The sequence below is a fragment of the Rhopalosiphum padi genome, chromosome 1, assembly GCF_020882245.1.
Source record: "Rhopalosiphum padi isolate XX-2018 chromosome 1, ASM2088224v1, whole genome shotgun sequence".
NCBI lineage: Eukaryota > Metazoa > Arthropoda > Insecta > Hemiptera > Aphididae > Rhopalosiphum > Rhopalosiphum padi.
In genome coordinates this window covers 47,716,789-47,739,870 of record NC_083597.1, presented here as the reverse complement: position 1 = coordinate 47,739,870, position 23,082 = coordinate 47,716,789, and the positions used below count along the sequence as shown (strand labels likewise).

At 27.7% G+C, this 23,082-nt stretch overlaps 3 protein-coding genes across 7 annotated transcripts in view; 2 read left to right on the top strand and 1 right to left on the bottom strand.

The window, feature by feature from the left end:
- LOC132931695 (lachesin-like) overlaps positions 1 to 23,082 on the bottom strand; it is a 183,588-nt gene that overhangs the window by 65,560 nt on the left and 94,946 nt on the right. The gene's annotated exons all lie outside the window — the stretch shown is intronic.
- On the top strand, positions 882 to 11,320 carry LOC132932203 (membrane-bound alkaline phosphatase-like). Of its 2 annotated transcripts, XM_060998470.1 has the most exons (7): positions 882 to 1,215; positions 3,295 to 3,575; positions 8,828 to 9,048; positions 9,144 to 9,518; positions 9,584 to 9,776; positions 10,250 to 10,702; positions 10,939 to 11,320. In XM_060998470.1, the coding sequence occupies exons 2-7, from the start codon at positions 3,503 to 3,505 to the stop codon at positions 11,220 to 11,222; spliced, it is 1,599 nt and encodes a 532-aa protein (XP_060854453.1). In that variant the 5' UTR covers positions 882 to 1,215; positions 3,295 to 3,502; the 3' UTR covers positions 11,223 to 11,320. The 2 variants fall into 2 exon arrangements, with proteins under 2 accessions (XP_060854453.1, XP_060854462.1); XM_060998479.1 differs by lacking the exon at positions 882 to 1,215 and having other exon boundaries at positions 3,289 to 3,575.
- Positions 14,957 to 18,036, top strand: LOC132917257 (membrane-bound alkaline phosphatase-like). The gene is made up of 6 exons (XM_060977906.1): positions 14,957 to 15,199; positions 15,599 to 15,819; positions 15,914 to 16,288; positions 16,354 to 16,546; positions 16,943 to 17,395; positions 17,610 to 18,036. Exons 1-6 carry the CDS (start codon positions 15,127 to 15,129, stop codon positions 17,888 to 17,890), a joined length of 1,596 nt encoding a protein of 531 aa, XP_060833889.1. The 5' UTR covers positions 14,957 to 15,126; the 3' UTR covers positions 17,891 to 18,036.

Sequence of the window (23,082 nt, the reverse complement as noted above, 5' to 3'; positions counted from 1 at the left end):
ATGTCTCTATCTTTGTTTTTGAACATTCCTCTCCTTATCTGTATCTATTAATTTGTATATTTGGTCTTAAATTATACGCTATATTTGTTTTACAATATTGGCCTCCACTGGACCTTTAACTTTATTATCAGCTCTGTGGTTTTAGTAGGTACTATACGCTACACACATATTATAAGGTCTATTATAGCTAACGGAAAAACATCTGACGTCGTTGGGCCAACGTACATATTTCGCTAACTATTTAAACAAAACTAATTCAGCATTATACTATAATATTAAGCAGAAGTATTCGGAGACAACAGTAAATAGATTGTCTCTGTCTATTTCTAATATTATGACGTTATCCCGATTCAACGTACAATTACATTTTATCATTAGTCCGTTAATTTCCCTCCTATTGATTCTTAATCTTAAGTCTTAATACGCTTATATTGCAAAAGGCACTATCTCTCCTAAATTCTATCTGGAAGTACATCAATCTACAATCATATCCTGTATATAATATTACAAACTATATTCTGTAGCAACATTGTATTTTATTACCTTTCATTAATTTATATTTATAATTTATTATATAATTATAATTTATAACCATTAAATAAAATATAATAACTATCATTGTTACTGTACGTACGTAGAATATTACAATTATTGTCGTAATGTTAAATCGCATTAAAACAATAATAATATAACATATAACTAGGTTCTTCCTGTCTAAATATGAATAAATTTAAGAAAAAAACGACAAATAATTAGGCGGTTGTTTACGCGTTATTGCAATAACCACGTAGTAACATGGTCGGTGGTTCACGGGTGCGTTGTCATTGTAATTTTCGTATGTCTCATTAGAACACCGATCACGATATTGTGTGTGTAAATATATATAGATATAATATGCATATGGTTTAAACAACATATTATTTTCATTTTACGCCTAACCTTCCTCTTAATTAAGCGTATTTTTTTTTATATAAAAATGTCCCTCCGGTAAACCGTCAACGTCAGTATTCTTTCGAGAAGCCTGTTGAAATTTTCTTTTTAATTAATTTTTTTAACAATTATATCCCTTTTCCGTGATCGTTTCCCTATCGACCTGTCGGTACTATGCGATCTAAAGCAAAACCGCGACGCAACGCGAAGTGTCATATCGACGGAAATTAGATGCGATGGCATTGATCGGTTGAAGCGGTAAATGTGGAATACAATATTAAATAGGTAAGTATTATCTATTTATTTATCGCGTTCTGTTTATTATATTTTGTAAATTACTTTTTTCGATTTCAATCCCCATGATTTCATTTTTGTTCCCTTTCATATTATATAGAATAACGTGTGTTCTTATCAGTTGTATAACTTAGAGAGCCTTCCCAAAGTTATAATGAAGGAACTAAATTCACAAAATTTTCAATTCAATGTTTTTTTTTCACATAAAATATATTTTAAAGCTCAATAATACATATTTTCGCATTATTTCATTAGGCGTAATGTTCACAAAGTTCTATTAACACATTAATAAATTTATTATACGTATTACGTATTACGTATAAATTCGTAAATGATGTATAATATTTCTTGGACCCTAAGTGCTTCTGTGTCATTTTCGATCATATTATTATTTAAATGTGTTTTCAATCGTCAAGAGTATAACTCGGATATTAATTTAAGGACATAATAATAATAATAAGACGTGATACTTATTATATCGTAAGACACCTGTTATATAAGGAAACACTAATTGTTGTGAAAATATTTCTTTTTTATAATTTTAAGTCATTACAAAACATTTTTGAAAAAAAAAATATTCTTATCGTTTTAAATTTTAAATTATTTGATTCTTATGAATGGAAACTTTTATTTTTATTTTTATGTTACAAATTAAGATATTATTTGGATGATCTATCAAAGTCAAATTTCGGATAAGTAGTTAATTAGTTATACATATTTTAAGTTTATATGGTCGTAGTAATGGACCCATATTTTAATAAACTTGTTAGTCCATGTTAGTCAACAGGTACTCCTGTACAAATCCACTCTACCAATCTAAACTTTAAATACTAATAACTTATAAAATTATTAGGTAGTCTAAGATATTGTATGTATCAAATAACCAAAAAATATTCCGCTTTGGAAAAAGAATTAAAAAATGTATTTTATCATTAAGAAAGTGAGACAATTAATAAAATATGAAAGTTATAAAAAATATTACAAAATATTTTTTTTAGCGACCTAAAATTATATAGGGTAACATTTTTGAAATAGTGAGTATATTACGTAAAATGGATCGCTCAGTATAGTAAATCTATACAGGTTAATAATATAAGTTGATTTTTTAATGTTTTTCATAAAGATATTCGACATTTGTTTTATGGTATGTAGGCAAAGAGTAATAGTGTTGCCTTAAAATTGGTAAGGAGTGTATGAGATCATAATTTGTAATACAAAATTTAAACGGTTCTATGAGTTCAAATTTTGTAAAATGTATAAATTAAAATATTTATAGTTTAAATTCAGTTCAATTTTAGAACGATGAAAATATTATGCATACGACGTGTCGTATAATTTTAAGATATTTATTTGTTCAGTTTTGACATGGAACAAAAACTTATACAATGACAGATATAATTTAATTATTCTGTTAGTACAGTAGAAATCTCTAAATGAAACATCAAAGGAACCACATAGTTTGTCGCATTAACCAATAGGTTGTACAAAACGATGCACAAAAACATAAAAAATTCAGCTGGTACTTAAGATTTTGTGTGTATTAACCGTTATATTATGATGATGTTTATTTAAGTTTAATTTATGATCTGTTATAAACATTTATTTAAATATTTAGTGCCAATGTAAAATAAAGCTAGGTACCTATATATGAAAAAATTTTTTTAATAAAACAAACACTATATTTTTGATAGTATTATTTTATTATTGTGATTTATAATGCAGACTATAAATGCTCACCGCTTTTGATAATGGTGGTGAAATGATGGATTTGGTGTTTAAGCACTTAATTATCCTGTGTTTGAAACATTATCACCGATGCAGAGTAAGATTTAAGTACGTTTCACCGCTCGCTGCTTTTACATAATATTGTGACATAGATATCAATAAAATATTGTATACGGCCCCGTATTTGTAACAGCGATTAAAAAAAATAGAAAAGAATATTAATATTGGTCTTATCCGCATTACGTGGATCAATAACGCTTTAAACTCAAAATTCAGCACTTGTACACCAAAGCATGGTACGCACTTTACATATTTATATAATTTTATGACGATTACACTTTGAAGGCACGCCGAGATAAAATAGTTTACAAACATAAAGTATCTCACTGCCGCGGCGCCGTGTATTTAAGTACGCTGATCCACTCGTCGGTGATACATTCAAACGAAAACGGTTCTACCTCCATCTTCATTTTTGTCTCCGTCTTCGGAGCCGAGTGCCGCAGCCCACCGTAAACTATATAAGTTTGGCGACACGTCCGTCAACCCATCAATCATGTGGACATTCGTCGTGTGTGTTTTGGCTTGTGCGCTACAGGTGTCTGCAGCCAACTCCACTCAGGAATCAGGTACGCTCGCAGTTGTTTATTTGATTTTGTGCACCACGAGTTTTTAACATATTACATTTTATAATACAATGATTCACAGTTCCTCGTACCGTATAGTTTGTCGTTATAGCCATTATCTATAATGGTTTTATTTTTACAAGGTTTTGGTGGTCAATAGTAAAAACGTTAGTTCTATGATGGGGTTTTTTTAAACCGTTTCCTTCGGTAGACTAATATAATGATTCTATTTATTGGTTTTTGATAACGTAACGATAATTTTTCGGTGTTTTCTTTTATTCTGGTCTTTAGTTACATTTAATGTTTAAATTGATACAATATGACTTTGAATGTAGGTATGTTACAATATAGGTTATAATATGATATATTAACATTCATTTTACATTTTACATTTTACATTGTATACGTAAATAAATATATATATAGTATTACATACTGTGGTGTATTAATTTGTTTGACTAATGAGATAAAAAATTCCCGTAATCCTCTTTATATTTATAACATTTATTTTACGATTGTACAACGTTTTTAATTATACTATGTTATTTACTTATTTAAATAAAGAGATAAACACCTTCATCTTCAGTAAATTAGTTCGTCATTATGTTATATTAAATCTTGGACTTACCAACAATTACTTTGTCAAAAAAAAAAATAAAACTGCGTTCTTATATTACTAATAAATTTAAATTATTAAACGACTTTTGATGTATTTATTGGTATAAGGATATTTGCAATACTTACACAATATTATATATGATAAGTATATTTGTATAATAATAATATATAAGTTTATGTTAGTAATTTATAAAGAAAATATTGTAATATTTAAAAATGAAAAATAAAACGAGATGAAGAGATCCATTTAGTAACAGATTAATAATTAATTATGTTAGGCAACCACTCTATATAGGTAAAACCAATTCGTCTTAATCTTAATAGATTAGTTTAGTGAAACTGATGCTAGTATTAGAATTTACTGATATTCATAAATTTTTTGGATAGAGACAGAGTATTTCAGAGATAGGCTGTTTGTTTTATTATATGCATTAGGTAAGTAGAGGCTGTAATGGATAGTATCATTTGGTGTAGAGGCGTTGATGATGGACCAAATTATTTTAGATAATAGGTCGAAGAAATGATGTTTTATTTGTCTTAGTTATTTTGACTGAATAACATAGTTCGTATTCAAGTAGTATAAAAAGAAGTTTATATTATAAATAGTCGGTTTAAAAATATATTAAATTATTCGATTAAAATATTATACGTTTAAATAATAATTTCATTACAATATTACATAATATTATATTTTCTTTCCTAATACTTATTAATATATTTTATTAAATATGCACAAATTTGGTTTGCAAATATATTTAAGATAAATTGCATACAAGAAAACCGTTTAAAATATTATTTTTCATCGCAATTACAATAAATTATGCACTTGTTAAAACAAAAAAATGAAGTCCTACTTAGTTAAAAGATTTTTCAACAAGTTTTTTCTTCTAAGAAAAATATATGAAATTATAATTAATGGCTGACCTTATACACTCGTTAAAATTGCTACATGTCATTACGACAGTCGTTTGTTTATTGTTTAAAGTTTTATTTTCCCATAAAGAATTTGAAAAATATATATGACGCTAACAAATTGAAATAATTTATGTAATTGCATAATTATTATTATTATTGTAATTAGTTCTTTAAAATAACTTTTGTAAAATAATAATGAAAAAAATATTTAAAAATACTATACTTCAATAAAACGAATCGTGAATACTTTAGTACTCATTTACCTACTATTATATTTTCTAAAGGCATCATTTCTATTAAAATTATATTTCAATATAAAAATCTCTAGATTAATCTATTTGGGATTAGTGAATAACTTAGAAGTAGAACAATGCGTTGAAGAGGTTTCTTCTTAAATTTTTATTCATAAAGTACAGTAATTCTATACATGAATTGCAAAAATTGTTAATGTTAAAAATTGTTTATTTTACAATTAACAATTGTTAAAATGAGAACTATTAATAAATAAAATAATATTCATATTGAACATAGTACAAGCCGTGTTTTGATATCAAGGAAACGAAAAATTTACATTTAAATTTTTAACCCAGAAAAACTATAATATGTACCTAATTATTGTTTATTAATTTATCGTGTCGAAATAATAAAAAAAAATCAATATTTTATACCTATGTCATTGATGTATAGCAAATAAAATGAAATAAATAGTATTATAAATTAGTATAAGTATAATTAGTATAAAGAAGACCTTATATCCGTATGCGTTTTCTCTGTCTTACTAATGTATATCATAGTAAATTGGCGTTAAACAGAACACATTTTACATTGTTAGCTTTAATATTGGAGTCAATTTACCTATTATTTAACTTAAAGATAAGAATATTATCTAGAACATGTTATATGCTTTTATTGATATTATCATTTTAAAGTGAGAGTTATGAACATTTTAAAGTTATAATATTTTATATAGCTATAACTCACTTGAAAATATCAATAAAAGCATATGACATGTCCTAGATCATATTCTTGCCTTTAAGTTTGATAATAGGTAAATTGACTCCAATATTAAAGCTAACAACATAAATCGTGTTCTGCTGAACGCAAATTCGTTTTAATATACATTAGTATAAGATAGAGACAACACATGCGGGTATAACATTTTCTTAATATGTAACGATTTATTTAGTTCAATCAAAGTTAAATATGTACAATTACAATAGCGCGTACATAAGCACAATTAAATGTAATGCCATTACTCATAAAGATAAGATCGTTAAGATCGTTGAGCTCTGTTTACGAATATGGAATATAATATGATTGATTTCATTTTTTTGTAAATTTATATAATATAATATATTATAAATAATAGGTATACGTGTATTTTTGTATCATCTATAACGTCAATAACACGTTTATAGAACGTAAGTAGGTAATCGTTTTTCAATGTTCTTGAATTTTCACGCAGTGCGCCTCTTATTGTGATTTGCAATTAATTATGTTAGTTCGAGGCCCCATTATCACGTATAGTGAACACACAGCTGTGACCAAAATATAATAAAGCAATTAGTATTTTTCGTGATAGAAAAAATAACAAAAGGAAGAATTTTACTATTAGATATTTATCATCTATTCTTTTAGATTATGAGCGAAGCTATGGTTGTATTGATTTAACAGTGATACGTGTTTCTTTTTGTGTAGGTACTCGTTTTGTAATAGAAAAAAAGATTTGATTTTAAACTCAATATATTATAAGTTAATCAAGTTAGTATTTTCAGAAGGTCAAAATTAACATTTATTACAAGGTTCGTCATAAGTAGTTCATATTGAAATCAAAAGATCTAAAGAATGTATAAATATATTTTTTTATAAACATCTTAAGTTTAAAAAATTTTACAAAATTAGATAAATTTTTAAATGAAAAATAACAATTTTGGTGTTTTTTTTCTAATTAAAAATATTTTTCTTTGTAATTTGTAACTAGTATACATATTATTATATATACATTTTATGTTATTACCTATTTATACCAAGAATTCATTTAGATGGTTCTACAGTAAGTCAATAATATATTATTTACATAATAATATATAGGTATAAAATAAACTATAATAGTAATTCATTATCAATGTTATAACTTATAACATATTTAATATTTTTGAAAAAGGCAATTGCAAAATAAATTACTATTTCTTATAGCAATATAAATATATCATAAAATATACTTATTAATAAAAGCTGATTTACTATATTTGCTCAGAATCGTTTTTCGTATACTTAATAGCGAGGTGTATAATCGACACTTATTACTGAACAGTGAAGCGACCACCTCTTGCATATTATAATTATTATATAATTATTCTTAGTCCCAAGAGTTTTATTAACTTAAAATTTGTTAGGTAGCTTAATTATTCTTCAATATATACTTCATATTTTTTTTTATATCAGTTATTAATAAATTATTACCTGTTGTATTTAATGATAACGAAGTTAAATTTTATTTTGGGCTCATAAATGGCTTTAAAACCAGGAACTTTACATTTATTTACATATCGATTTTATTAATCACAGAGTGTGCTTTTCCTTCAAGTTATAGCTAAGTATATTAGATATATTATTATTTAAAAAACGATAATTATTTATGATTATTATTGGAATCATAAAAAAGAATATAGTGATAATTTATCGCCCAAAAATATTGTGATAATTATAGAGAATGGTTTAATACATGAGCTATCACGTTAAATATTAGGTTAGACAACTAAAATAGCAAAATATCTAGCATTAACCCATCGTTTAATAATATTATAATATATTAATAATAGGAAGATATGTATATATTAAACTTTTATATATAATAGAATGATGATTTTATAAAGAAAACGATAATGAAACAAGTTACGGCCTGTTCATTATCGTATTACTGGTTTATTACAAATAAATAATAATGGTTTAATGTTTAATGTTATGGTGTGGAAATCATGGTGATTATAATATATTCTATTATATTCTTGTACAAATTACACTCTACACATTATGAAAATTTGACATACTACTAACGATTTATAAACCAGAAATAATTTATGATATATTATGTAATATATATATTTTTTATTTAATAATTAATAAATATTTTATTTTATAATAGTATGTGTAACATAAAAAAAAATGAATGACGACAGTAGGTCATTTATTGAACTTTTCCTTAATACCTAAAACAGTAAAATATTAACTAAAGTCTAATATAATAAAAAGAACATTAAAAAAAATATATTATAAATTAGCAACATTTATATAAAGAATACGTTTTAGGATGAACGCTTTTGGGTGATGCAAAATCTAACTAACATAATATCTATTTTCGAAAGTGGGAGAATATTTCAAACCTATTTTTAATTTTTTGCTTGTTAAAAAATAGGATGGAGTTACATACAAAATGTAATGTATTGTTTTAGTAAAAATATAAAGCTAATTTTTTATCGCATAAAATTAAATATATATTTAAATTTACTTTAATACGCAGGTATTAGTAACACAGTACTATTTTTATGTGTGATAATATTTATAATCAAAGGAATTTTATAAATACTATTTGAGGCTAAGAAAAAATATTACTTTTATGGTCTTTTTGTACTTTAACGAAATAACTATTATATATTAATTATGAATTAATTATAAATACACTTCTCCTTTATTAGTATTTTAACAATTCATTTTTTTGCCAGATTCTAAATATTGGATTGAAAATGGAAAACGAATGTTGGAAGAAAGGTCGAAATTAAAATTACGAACAAACAAGGCAAAAAATGTTATAATGTTCCTAGGAGATGGTATGTCATCGACCACATTGACGGCTGCTCGGATATACAAAGGTCAGTTGCAGAACATATCAGGCGAAAGTGAACACTTGAGTTTTGAACAGTTTCCGTTCATCGGAATATCAAAGGTAAAAATATGATTACTAATGAACTGTTATAAAAATTTATGTCATATAGGTTTTTTATTTTACATTTACCAAATCTATTTCATCTTTACGAATAGACGTATTGCGTTGACAGTCAAGTGGCCGATTCAGCATGTACCGCTACAGCATATTTGTGTGGTGTCAAGTCCAACAAAGCTACAATTGGAGTAACGTCTAAAGTACTCTTAGGAGACTGTCCGGCATCGGTGCCCGAAGAGCACCGCGTGACTTCCATAATGCAATGGGCGCAATGGGCTGGCAAGGCAACCGGAATTGTTACCACGACCCGGGTTACCGATGCATCTCCAGCAGGTACTTATGCTCGAACCGCGCATCGGGACTGGGAATCTGATGAAGATATGATAAAAGAATCCGGTGGTAAAACCAATCTCACACAGTGTGAAGACATAGCTTTACAATTGATAACAAAAGAACCGGGTAGAAACTTCAAGGTTTGTTAATTGACTTTGTTAAACTTCTAGTAGAAATATTATATTTATTTTTTATCATTGTGTAGGTTATCATGGGCGGTGGTCGTGATAATTTTATGAAGAAGGAGGTAAATTTCACGGGAAAACGTAATGACAAAGACTTAGTACTAAATTGGAAGAATGACAAAAAAGCTCGATTTGGTGATAAGATTGCTAAGTATATAACAACCAGAGAGGAACTAATGAAAACGGATATGTCTAAAACCGATTTTGTATTAGGTAAGAGCAAATTATTTACTATTAATTATAATTAGCTGTATGGCACACAAATACAGAATTGATAGATTTAACTACTTCACCGTTAATAACACTTTGTCACATTATACAAAAGTTGTATGTTATTAAAATAATAGATAAAACAGTTTCGGAAAAAATTTGACAATTAATGTATGCATATGTCATTAAGCTCATTATATTTTGTTGTTTTATTTTGATCTAACTGCAAATTAGTAAATTTAAGTTCAGTAACATACATATCATATGGTTAGCTTTTATATTACAGTGAAATAACCCAAGTACTGTATAGTTATAGCTTTATATGTATTATAGCGAAGTAGTTGAGTCTGACAAATCTGATTCCGCTCTTATCCAATATGCACGAAAGTAGTTTACGGCGTGATATTCGATAAGATTTTTGTATTTGACCAGAATCTTATAGTTTACTATGTTCACCTATGACTTATTTTATTTAGGTCTTTTTCACAAGAGTCACATGGACTACAGATTAAAATCCAATTTTGAGATTCAGCCCACGTTACAGGAAATGACCAGGAACGCTATTCAGCTGCTCCAGAAAGAACCAAACGGCTACGTTCTTTTTGTAGAAGGGGGGCTCATTGACAAAGCACATCATAAAACATGGGCGAAAATCGCGCTCGATGAAACATTAGAATTTTCCAAAGCCGTGGCAGACGCTGTGGCGTTGACAAGTGAAGATGACACATTAATCGTGGTAACTTCAGACCATGCGCATACCATGTCGATGGCTGGTTATCCTAAACGAAACGCTGATATTCTTGGTTTAACAAATGAACTTGCCATGGACAATATGACGTATACAACTCTGAGCTACGCCAATGGCCCAAAAAAATCCTTCACAAATGATAGCACGTGTCATAGGGTCAACGTGACTAACGGAGATTTAAGTAAATATACTGAAATAAATTTTTAATAATTATGGCATTTTTTTTGATCATGAACCTTATGATATTTATTAATATTATATTTTTTGTGTAAAAATTTGATAATAGGCGATAACGTGTTAAAAATGAAACATTAAACATTATAGTTAACCTATATAATTTATAATGAAGAATATATTATAAGAATGCCGATATATTTCTTGCAATTTACTAGTTCGTGTTATTTTTTTTTTTTTTAGACACAATCGACTATGAATATCCAAGTCTGGTTGATTTATCTGGTGAGACTCATGGAGGAGATGACGTTATGGTATTTGCAAGGGGTCCTATGTCTCATTTATTCTCCGGAAACTATGAGCAAAATCAAATTGCTCTTGGTATGGCAATGGCTGCTGGTATTTCCACCAATCCACCTACATCTAGTTCTAGCAGCAGTGCTAATACACCATTTATTTTTGCTGGACACACTGTTCTTGCAGTATTATTGTTGGGTCTAGTTGGAATTTCACAATCTAGTTTATAAATCTCAATAAAATAATATATCGATAAACTCATTTTTATTTGTAAGTTATTAATTATAAATATTATTTACATTAAATATAAGCAACAATTTTAAATATATTTATATAATGTTGGTTTTAATTATATCCTTATAATTTAATAATATCATGATTTTCGCTAAACAAAAAAAAGAATAAAGGTAATGAGGTAAAAATAGTTCAAGTTAATTGTATACCCAGGTGTTATAGATTATTACTTAACATTGAACATTTTTTATTTGTTTATTTTTGGTTGCTATTAGCGAGGTAATTAATTTTCCGTAACCCATATCAACCCTGAGTATAAATAAAAAAATATCCGATTTTCGAGAATCAAAACGAAATTCACATGTTAGCTGTTGACTGCTATAGATGTTAACAATTCAAACAATTTACCCTGAACATTTTCTAAGGATCAGAGAATATTTTGCAAAATTTGGTGCAAATTAGTTCAGTAGTTTCGAAGTTTTTTTTATTGAAAACGGTCCAGTAGTTTTTGTGTCTATAGAGAACAAACAAACAAAATATTTGTTTTTTAATACAATTAAATAATTTAGATATATGTAGTGTGTATAATATTATAATAATTTATATAAATTATATGTTCTGTTAGGTATTATATTATATTTTATTATAAGTACATATAAGTAATCGAATACAGTAACGTTTGTTGGTTTAAGTACTGAGTTGTATTTTATAAATGTGAACAACCACCGCCTGGAGTACTTAATTTACGTAACGTAACAGGTATTCAGCGAAAACAGCTACTTCCGACCACCGATTAATGATGAATAGTTAATTTCTTGTTGAATACCTTATGGATTTATAGTGAACCGTTCATTGGAATTTCCGATACTTCTTAGTATACATAAGTGAATTTTAAACATGTTTAATGGATAATTGGTTTGATTTTTAATTGTGAAAATTGTAATCTGTATTAAAATTATTAATATAATGAGTAGTTTATTTCATGTAAAAACATCTCTTGTATCTTATATACAAGCATTGGTTACCACTTTTTTTCTTTTTAATAATACAGTTACTCAATATTTGATATTTTAAATTTATATAATATAATACTTCCTTAACTTTCTGTATTAAGGATAGTAGGTCCATGATTATGTATTTGGAAGATAAGGATTACGAGGACAAAGGTAATATTATGAGTATTTTAGTGTTTTTTATTATTTAATCAATACTTACAATTTATATAAATGTCTTAGTAAAATAAATACTAGATATAATATTACATCGATTATATATTTATAATGACTATTATGTTATATTTAATATAAGCATTTTAATAATTGAAAAATACCATTAATATTTTGGCTTCGATACATTCAAATTTTCAAAAAAAAAATCTTGGGTTAATAGCTTACAGTAAAAAGGAATTCTTATATAAAAATACTGAAGTTTATATCACAGGACACTTCGTTCTGTATATTATGTATTTAAAATCGTAATATTTTTGTATTTTAAACATAGTATACCTACTATTATTTTTATTGTGTTATTTTTAATTGTGCATTTAATATAGGTCTTTATTATTAGTTATAACTATAAAAATGTTTACTAATTTGATAAAAAAAAATCTTAATAAGTGTAAATTATAAAATAAATATGCCAACAAATTATTGAAACATTTTAGAAATTGTGTGCATTGTGCTTGCATAAACTATTTATTACACAATGCAAATTCCAGATTTAAATAATTTCTCTGAGATCTGGTTCATTATTTAATAAACGTTAAAGTTGAGTACAAACTTAGTGTTCTTTAAGCCTGTACAACCGTTTGTTACTTTTTCTTTAAAAAAATAGATGTTCTTGTGACTTACGACTTTAGAAGTTTCTCTTAGCATAATTCAGACGCGCTTAACACTACGCAGATTCGGTTTACCAATAGACTTGTCTGCACTGGAAAAAATATCTTTCTTCGATTATTCTTTTCTAAATTTTCCCCCAGTCGAGATAATTTCACTTTGATTATTAGTTTATAGATAGAGTCCTAATAAATATTCTCACATAAGTGGTCTCTGTTCGTGACAGCGTAATTTTCATACCACGTAGTATACGTGTGTGTACATATTATTATATTTTGTATGCGACGCGCGCTCAGCCAGCACATAAATACATCTTTTAACAACCCATAAACGAACAAACTAAAATTTCGGATGACAGTTACACAGCTCTCAAAATCTAAATTGAATATATTTTTTTCAAAGAACTTGCGTCGTTTTAAAATGGTGGAATACAAGAATAATATAACCATACGTTCTAGTATAAATCTGTTGGACTTTAATGCGAATCGATTTAAAATAAAATAAATTTTTTAAATCGAATTACTGTCCTTCAACCTGCCTCTCTCTACACTATTGTTCACCGTCACATTAATCACAGTTTTACAAGCGCCGTGAAAAAAGTTTGTCAGTCATACTACTCATAATAAGTCATAATATATATCAGAAAAGATAACATTATCTTTTGAGTAGATCCGTTGTTGAATAATAATCCATATACAAGGATGGCACTTATACACCATACCTGTGTTGGAAAGTTATTTCTCAAATAAAAAACCTCACATTGTCACGAACAATTAACGGCGAAAATTAAAACTACACAATTAACATAAGTAACGAATGAAACAACAATAAGTAATTTGCGGTACTCAGACGTAATAAAATTAAATGGCCCGTAAACAATAACATTTATTTGTACATTGATATTATGATCTATGCCCCACGATATAATTGTGATTATTATTATTATCAATAATTTCAGACCAATATAATAGTTCAGTTAAATATAATTTTTTTCATAGTAAAATTTATTTATTTTTTTGGTAAAATGGCTATAGATTACAAGCATTATACAAAATTAATTATAATTCGGTGTTATAGGTAATTGTTTTACAAATATACAAAATACGTAGATATAGATATAATTTTAAATCATTTGAAATTAAAATTCTTATAAAATTCGTAAATTCACAAAATTTTCAAATAAACTTATAGTTAAAAGTTCTTAACGTTTTAAATTCTATGAGTTTAGGAATGAACCCTTAAACACAAGATTTTACACAGGTTGTTACTACAGATAATTAAAAATATAATTCCATTTTTTTTTATATAAGCATTTTAAGTTTTAATAATAATTTATGTTTATCTACAATTACGTATTTAAATATTTTTATAAAAAATAAGGGTCACACGAGGAAATGTTAATTATAAAAAAAAAAAAGTATGGAATTAAGGGGACGTTCAATTTTGGGAGTAATATGATAAAATTAATATTTTACGATGAGTAAGAATATGCATATTGAAAAGTTCACTACTTTTGATAGAGATTGTGGAGGGATTATCTGGCTTAAATGCTCACACCTATTCAGTCTTGACGTTAAAAACGTGATTATCGACACTGTTCTGGATTTACGTTTCAACACCCATTGCTTTTTCAAGTATCGATAATATATTGGTGTTATATCAACTCCGTTAGTTACGCTTGTAACAGTAATTAAAAATTATATATTATATAAAAAAAAAAAAATGAATATTAGCCTTATACCCGGATTATTATTATAATAAAATATAATATTAAATCATTGCATTATACTTTAAACTAAGTCTTAGCACATGTACGCCAAATCATATACATGTACTTTAATTTATGACTATTGAATTTAAAATGTATACAAAGATAAAATAATTCACAAGTAAAAACTATCTTAATGCCACATACCATCGAGTATTTAAACACGACAATTCACTATTAAGTAAAACATTGAAATATAAAAAGTTTTGTATTCATTTACGTCTTTGGAAACAAGTGTTGAACTCTACCATATGGTAGGTATACGAGTTTTGTGACACATCCGTCAATCAGTCAATCATGTGGACATCTATCGTATGCTATTTGGTCTGTGCGCTACAGGTGTCTGCAGCCGCTACCGCTCAGGAATCAGGTACCTACACTCGTAGTCTAATCGATTTAGTATTATTGGATAACCGGATGTTAAGCATTAAAAGATGTACACAATACTATGCTATAGATTTAAGTCTATGTTAAGTTAGGTATAGTGAAACTAATAATATAATTGAATGATATTATATAATGTTAATACTATTAGACGGCTGATATTACAAATTAAAATATCTATTTTTAAGTGTTTTAATTTACAAAAGTAAATTTTGAATTTTTCTGTCAATTAAAATATTAAATTTTTAGTTTGAATTAGGAACGCCTTGAAATTATTTTAAAAATGAAATATGTATTTAAATTCGTTTATTATAAAGATTGATACTAGTTTAGCCAACATTTGACTTTATAATATTATATTATAACCAATTTAATTTTTCGTTAGATTCTAAATACTGGATTGAAAATGGAAAACGAATGTTGGATGAAAGGTCGAAATTGCAATTACGAACAAACAAGGCGAAAAATGTTATAATGTTCCTAGGAGATGGTATGTCATTGACCACATTGACGGCTGCTCGGATATACAAAGGTCAGTTGCAGAACATATCAGGCGAAAGTGAACACTTGAGTTTCGAACGGTTTCCGTTCACCGGAATATCAAAGGTAAAAATATGATTACTAATGAACTGTTATTAAAATAAAAATTGTATATCTCCTTATTTTACATTTACCAAATCTGTTTCATCTGCACGAATAGACATATTGCGTTGACAATCAAGTGGCCGATTCAGCATGTACCGCTACAGCATATTTGTGTGGTGTCAAGTCCAACAAAGCTACAATTGGAGTAACGTCTAAAGTACTCTTAGGAGACTGTCCGGCATCGGTGCCTGAAGAGCACCGCGTGACTTCCATGATGCAATGGGCGCAATGGGCTGGCAAGGCAACCGGAATTGTTACCACGACCCGGGTTACCGATGCATCTCCAGCAGGTACTTATGCTCAAACCGCGCATCGGGACTGGGAATCTGATGAAGATATGATAAAAAAATCCGGTGGTAAAACCAATCTCACACAGTGTGAAGACATAGCTTTACAACTGATAACAAAAGAACCGGGTAGAAACTTCAAGGTTTGTTAATTGACTTTGTTAAACTTCTAGTAGAAATATTATATTTATTTTTTATCATTGTGTAGGTTATCATGGGCGGTGGTCGTGATAATTTTATGAAGAAGGAGGTAAATTCCACGGGAAAACGTAATGACGAAGACTTAGTACTCAATTGGATGAATGACAAGAAAACTCGATTTGGTGATAAGATCGCTAAGTACATAACGAACAGGGAGGAACTAATGAAAACGGATATGTCTAAAACCGATTTTGTATTAGGTAAGAAAAACTTATTTATTTTTAATTTTGGCTGCACAAAAAATTATTTGAATAATACTATTTAAATCTAGATAACCGTTACTTCATAGCTCATTAGATAGTTTGTGGTACAACGAAATATTTGTACAAACTTTTATAAACATTTTTAAATATTTCTTATCCTTATAGTAATCTTTTTAGGAACCAACACAAATAATATGCCTATGCCAATTCGCTTATATAAGTATATTATTATTGTAGTTAAGTTGCTTCCAGACAGATTGGAAGGACTTGACTCGCACTTTTTGATTTAGGTTACAAGTTATTTGAAGTGTAATGCCAAAATATTGATTAAGTGTTTATATTTATCCAGAGTCTTATTGTTTATTGTGTTCACCGCTCACTCGTTTTATTCAGGTCTTTTTCATCGGAGTCACATGGACTACAGATTAAAATCCAATTTTGAGACGCAGCCTACTTTACAGGAAATGACCAGGAACGCTATTCAGCTACTCCAGAAAGAACCAAATGGCTATGTTCTTTTCGTAGAAGGGGGGCTCATTGACAAAGCACATCATAAGACATGGGCAAGAATCGCATTAGACGAGACGTTAGAATTTTCAAAAGCCGTATCAGACGCTGTGGCGTTGACAAGTGAAGATGACACATTAATCGTGGTAACTTCAGACCATGCGCATACCATGTCGATGGCTGGTTATCCTAAACGAAACGCTAATATTCTTGGTTTAACAAATGAACTTGCCATGGATAATATGACGTACACAACTCTGAGCTACGCCAATGGTCCAAAAAAATCCTTCACAAATGATAGCACGTGTCATAGGGTCAACGTGACCGGCGAAGATATAGGTAAATATACAAAAGCAATACAACTATGAACTTATCCTTATTTTAATAAATTAGCATAATATGTACTTTAATTAAAAATTTTATCTTTTTTATTAAAATTATATTGGTTTGTTTTGTAAACCTTACGATTAGTGATAGGCTGAAATTAAATAATAATTTTATTATAACTTAAAATGAAAATACTATAATATGATTCGTATTATTTTTCATTTAGAAAAAATCGATTTTGAATACCCGAGTCTAACCGATCGATCTAGTGAGACTCACGGAGGAGATGATGTAATGGTATTTGCGAGAGGTCCCATGTCTCATTTATTTATTGGGAACTACGAACAAAATCAAATTGCTCTAGGTATAGCTATGGCAGCTGGTATTTCTACAGATCATCCAACTACTAACACCAGTAATGTCGTTCGATTGCAATTTGCTGGAAAAACAATTCTTAGCATGAGCATATTGATAAGTCTTGTGCAAATTTTAAAGTGTAGCTCATAGATTTTAAAAAGTTTATTACAATATTTATTTTGTGTTGTTTTTATACTTGTTAGTCAATGTATATAATATATCATATGCATTGTATATATTATATCTGTATACAATAGTTGTACATTATTATAATTAAATTTACTATATATATATTATATATATGTTATCGCGCACTATAATTGCTATAATAACCTTCATTTTATCCGACAGTAAAAATTTTTTTCTTTCAAACTTCAAGAAACAAATTGGTAAACTCTTGAGACACAATAACATAGCCCCCTTTCATATTATATTATGATTTTTATTTATAAATACATACATCTAAGAAATAGTTTACTTTACTTAACAATTATTAGCTTAGTTTTTTTTTCAATTTTATCGTTATAATTTTAGATGAGATTTGCCAATAAAAATTTGAAAAACTCAATATTATTTTTGATAATTAGTATCAAATTATTCAAACAAATCTGGACGCTGGACGCTGAAAGCAGACATTATGGTGTTCAGATAATAATAATTTTAGTTAATTTCATGGTTATACATTAAACAAATTATGAACATATTTATTAAAATAAAATACGAGTGTACAGACAATTTAACTAATAACAAGTATAGAAACATTTGTTATTTTTTAATATTCTCTAACGCTTTTGAAATTGTTTAAATCGTAGTGGTTATATGTTACACAATTAAAATTTGAATAATTTTTTTAGGCACGTACTAAGAAATTCTAACTAGGCAAGTGTTAAAAAAAAATAGTTAAACACGATTTGAAATTATATTAATACTCAAAAATACACGTAACTACTTGTTTATTTTTCATCAGTGACCGAGATGATATAGTAAGTAGTAACTTTAAGTTATATATATATAATCTGTCCTCTTGTATTGCTTTAAAACTCAGTATCTCGACTGCCTGTGTGATGAGTGATGACCACGCGTTTCTAATAGAATTCCGTCTTCTCTGCGTGAAAAAAAAATATCCTTCAATAACGCATGCGATTTTTGTACGCGAACAATAAAATTAATTTGACTTGTGAATCATTATATTTTAGACGTTTATTGTCAGTAATGTGATGGTGATCATTATTATCAACAACGTCAGATCGAATGCTTTGGCCCCGCGAAAAATGTCCATAATATGGTTTTCTCATAACTTGTATTCGATGCACACATGTTGTATTTTGCAAAACCAGTTGTCTTTTTGAAACAAATTTCGAAATTTTCTGTTTTCAGCCCCACTGCTGTACTTTGAAGTTTTACTAAAATCATTTTAGAACGATATCAAGTTACACGTAACAAAAATAAACATATTACGTACATTGACATCAACAATGGTTTTTTTTTTATAAATGTTCTAGTACAAAATATTCATGTAATAAGTTTAGATTTTCGTCAAAGTTCTAACGTAAAAAAGACGAGTTAATTTCATTTTCTCGACATTATGAATAATACTGTTTTCTTTCAAACGTACTAGTGACTTGCGTACGTGGGCGATTCGCATAGTAAGACAATGGTTACAGGATCCAATAATTATTTATTCACATCACGTCTATTCAGTTTTGTTGAAAACTTTTTTTTTTACATTTCTGAGTAGGTACCTAGCTCATTACCATTTTTTAAGAACACGTGTGTACTAAATATGACACATGGATTGTCCACTAAGACAATCCAAAATTAATGTACGCTAAATAATTTATTATCTTATAATATGTACTTACATATTATGCCTTAGTTACGAATCGAAGTGTAAATTATGTATAAAATATTTTTTTAAATTATAGATTTTTTACAAAAATAAATTTTGAAATTTGTTAATTGAAAAAAATATCATCATAATAAATGCGTTGCTTAAATATTTTCACCGTGATACTCGTGGATTTGTGAAAGATCTTCAAGTCATGAGTATTAAACTGTTGCGCCTGTGAGGTACGTATAATACAATAACGTAGGTAGGTAATACGTTTTTCGATAGGATTTGTAAACATCTGGTTTATTATTATATTATTATATTACGAATGTGTATAGTAATATTTTCAGTAATTCGATCTAAGCGTCGCCAAATAATAATACCATTATTATTGCAATATAATGACGTTAGACCATCAAACACTGCTAATGCTGCGTATTATTATTATTATTATTATTTTATAAACAGTATTATGTTTTACGGTTCGTGGGTATACCGATGAAAAAGACAAAAACATTATTATTGTTATTTTTTTTTTTTAGATATAATATGCTGCGCATATCGGAGCATTTAAATTATCGTTGGTAAACGACGACGGAAAACCGGGAGCCCCCCGTGCCTAGCGTGACGAGTCGTAATATATTATTATATCTGTTTGTGTCGAGTACGGTTTTCGGTAATTCGAGACCGTACATGTACGTGAATAGCGAATAAAATAATGAATACGTATAATATTTATGATGAACCTCTGAGAGGTGAGGGTGGAGGGACATTGTCACGCGATGATTTATGTAAAAACGACGGCGCCGGTGTTTTAAGGACTTAGGGTAAAACGTTTAAACGTTATTAAAAAAAAAAAAAAAAACTATATGATTACGGATTGCGTTCTGTCGTTAAGTTAAACGTCTCGAACGATGTTTTATTTTCGTGTAACAATATTTGTATATGCGTAAAATGTCTTTGCGACGATAACGACGACGATTTTTAAACGAATTATTATTATACTATTTTAAATGTATTATTATTACTACGCACGCGTTTGTCATTTCATCGTGAATTTCATAGAAATGTGCTTTTGACCTCTATACTTTACCCCTTTGTATACCAGTGGAGATTGTAGACACGTTAAGCGATCGGCTAACCAATCCAATTATTACTTATTAGTATCCAAAGCTGTTGTTTTGTATCTTAAAACTCACAGACATTTTCTATGTAATATGTTGGTTGAACAAGGGGGGCGGGGTTAAAGTGTCTTCATGGTCGTAATCACGCTTGAAGATTAAAGATTATGAGTGTAAATAAAAATATCATGTATACGTAAGCAATATATTAATTTCATATTAAAACCGTCTTGGTTTCCTGAATTTATCACGTTGGATCATTGCATGATAAATAGGTATATAATCTTAAATATGGACACCAAAGTGGTTTTACAAGAACACATCGGATTAAAGTGTTTACCACGACTTGAACAATGTTTTTCGAAGTGGTTTTACATGGGAGTCAACAACAATCCGCGTGATAATGATACAACTATTATACTATTATACAAAAAGGACAACATAAACAGTATCCGGTGAATTGATTGCATAGTTACACAAATGTAAGATTTATAGTGTGTCCATTAATACAGTTAAAAGGATTTAATAAGAAAATTAAGAAATAGTTATGGTCATATAAAATATTAAGTCAGTTTAAGGTTAGATTTAACATGGATATTTTCTCTTCTAATCAAAAATAATAAGTTATTTATTTATTCAAGTATACGGGCAATAATTCGTATAATAATGTCCTTCTAAGCGTTAACAAGTAGTAGCAAATACATAATAACAAATAAAATATTATATTTAATAGAAATACACTAATATAATATTATAATAGATATTAAATGAGCCCTAATTATTTTCTACAAGTATTTTAAGATTGGCTTAAATAATCAAAATAAAATGTATTACTGAAAATAATTAAAAGATTACCAAAACAGTTTATAATGCATTTTTTATTGGAAAACATTAGATAAAAACGTTTTGGATAGCTTGTACATTTGTAAATAGATAAGAGAAAGGATTTCAGGATAATCGATAACATATTACGGAAATAAATTAAGAAAATTAAATATATTTTTGTATGACATATGAATGGACCTGAAAATGTTAAATTTCAATTTTTTTTCTGATTATAAGTATGGATTTTTCTTACATATAATATATTGTATTATTAATTCAAATAAAATAGGAATATAAGAGTTTGGGGAAAACGGATGAGCAGTATTAACAGTATTAATGCTATCAACGAATAAATAACGTATTATTTTAACAAATCATATTATGTTGCCCATTACTGGTATTGATGATAATTTCAGTAAAATTGGTGAAAATTAACTTCGATTCTAATTAGAATATTATAACATATTATTGATATCTTTAAAATCAGACACTAGATATTAAGATGTAGTGCAAAAATTGATATTTATCAATGTTATTGAAATCATTTCATAGATTACTTGCATTTTACTTTGTTCTTACTATGTTTACGAGTTTTCCAAAACCTTTGAAAAGATCAGTTGAGAGGGTGCTGAGATCTTGAAAGAAAATTAATTAGACAGATTAAAATGTTGGTATTTAATTATAATATGACGTTTTACAAGACAATAACTAAAACATAATACTACAATGTATTTTTATTTTTTATTAAGTTACAAACTTTATACGAGTATGTGAGTAATATGTGGCAGGAAAAAAAGGACAATCTATTTACTGGTAATAATTATACATATTGTACATTCATGTGATTGGTCTATTCTGCATTTATGCACACATTTCATATACTTAATGTAAAACACGATCGTTCAAAACGGGTGAGTCAAATTCACTGAGTTGATTACAAATTCGATTAACGGGTCAAATAAATACAGTACTTTGGTCCATGCATCTTTTTCGGATCAAAATTGTATATTCAATTTTAAACCTATAATCACTTAGAAAACCTATAATCAGTACAAAGTAATCGCGTGTTATAATAATATTCAATAAGTGAATAGCATAATATGCTAGTCTGACAAACTGAAGTTTAATAATTCAATTTATCTAGGATAGACATCTGACAAATTTAAGTTTTCAATAATAGTCGCTTATAATTCAAGGTTGACAGATGCATTTTGAAATTCTGAGAGTATAGGAATCTAAAATTAATAAATAGCAAATAATAATAGACAATTATTTGAGATGACTAATTTCATTTTAGAGGAAACATATTTGAATATAAATGGAATTTTTTTTTATTCGTACGTGCATTAAAATAATTCATATTAGTGGAAAAGAAGCATAGCAGACAATTTCAAAATGTGTGTGATAATAATATTAAAACTTTCTGTGGTATTATTATATAATAGACGAACAGTGGCATATCTGGTTTTTTTCTGAAAATATTTTTTGTGTAACATTACCATTTTACCCATAGATAATATTATATCGTATATCTTTACTTAAAAAAAAAAAAAACAAATCCAAAT

What these genes read in the sequence shown, in the direction of transcription:
- LOC132932203 (XM_060998470.1), top strand. Translation starts at nt 3,503, where the DNA reads ATGTGGACATTCGTCGTGTGTGTTTTGGCTTGTGCGCTACAGGTGTCT. An exon ending in CAACTCCACTCAGGAATCAG is followed by an intron (nt 3,576 to 8,827) that starts GTACGCTCGCAG and finishes TTTTTTTGCCAG; the next exon opens with ATTCTAAATATTGGATTGAA. An exon ending in CGTTCATCGGAATATCAAAG is followed by an intron (nt 9,049 to 9,143) that starts GTAAAAATATGA and finishes CTTTACGAATAG; the next exon opens with ACGTATTGCGTTGACAGTCA.
- LOC132917257 (XM_060977906.1), top strand. Translation starts at nt 15,127, where the DNA reads ATGTGGACATCTATCGTATGCTATTTGGTCTGTGCGCTACAGGTGTCT. An exon ending in TAAAACCGATTTTGTATTAG is followed by an intron (nt 16,547 to 16,942) that starts GTAAGAAAAACT and finishes CGTTTTATTCAG; the next exon opens with GTCTTTTTCATCGGAGTCAC. An exon ending in CGTGACCGGCGAAGATATAG is followed by an intron (nt 17,396 to 17,609) that starts GTAAATATACAA and finishes TTTTTCATTTAG; the next exon opens with AAAAAATCGATTTTGAATAC.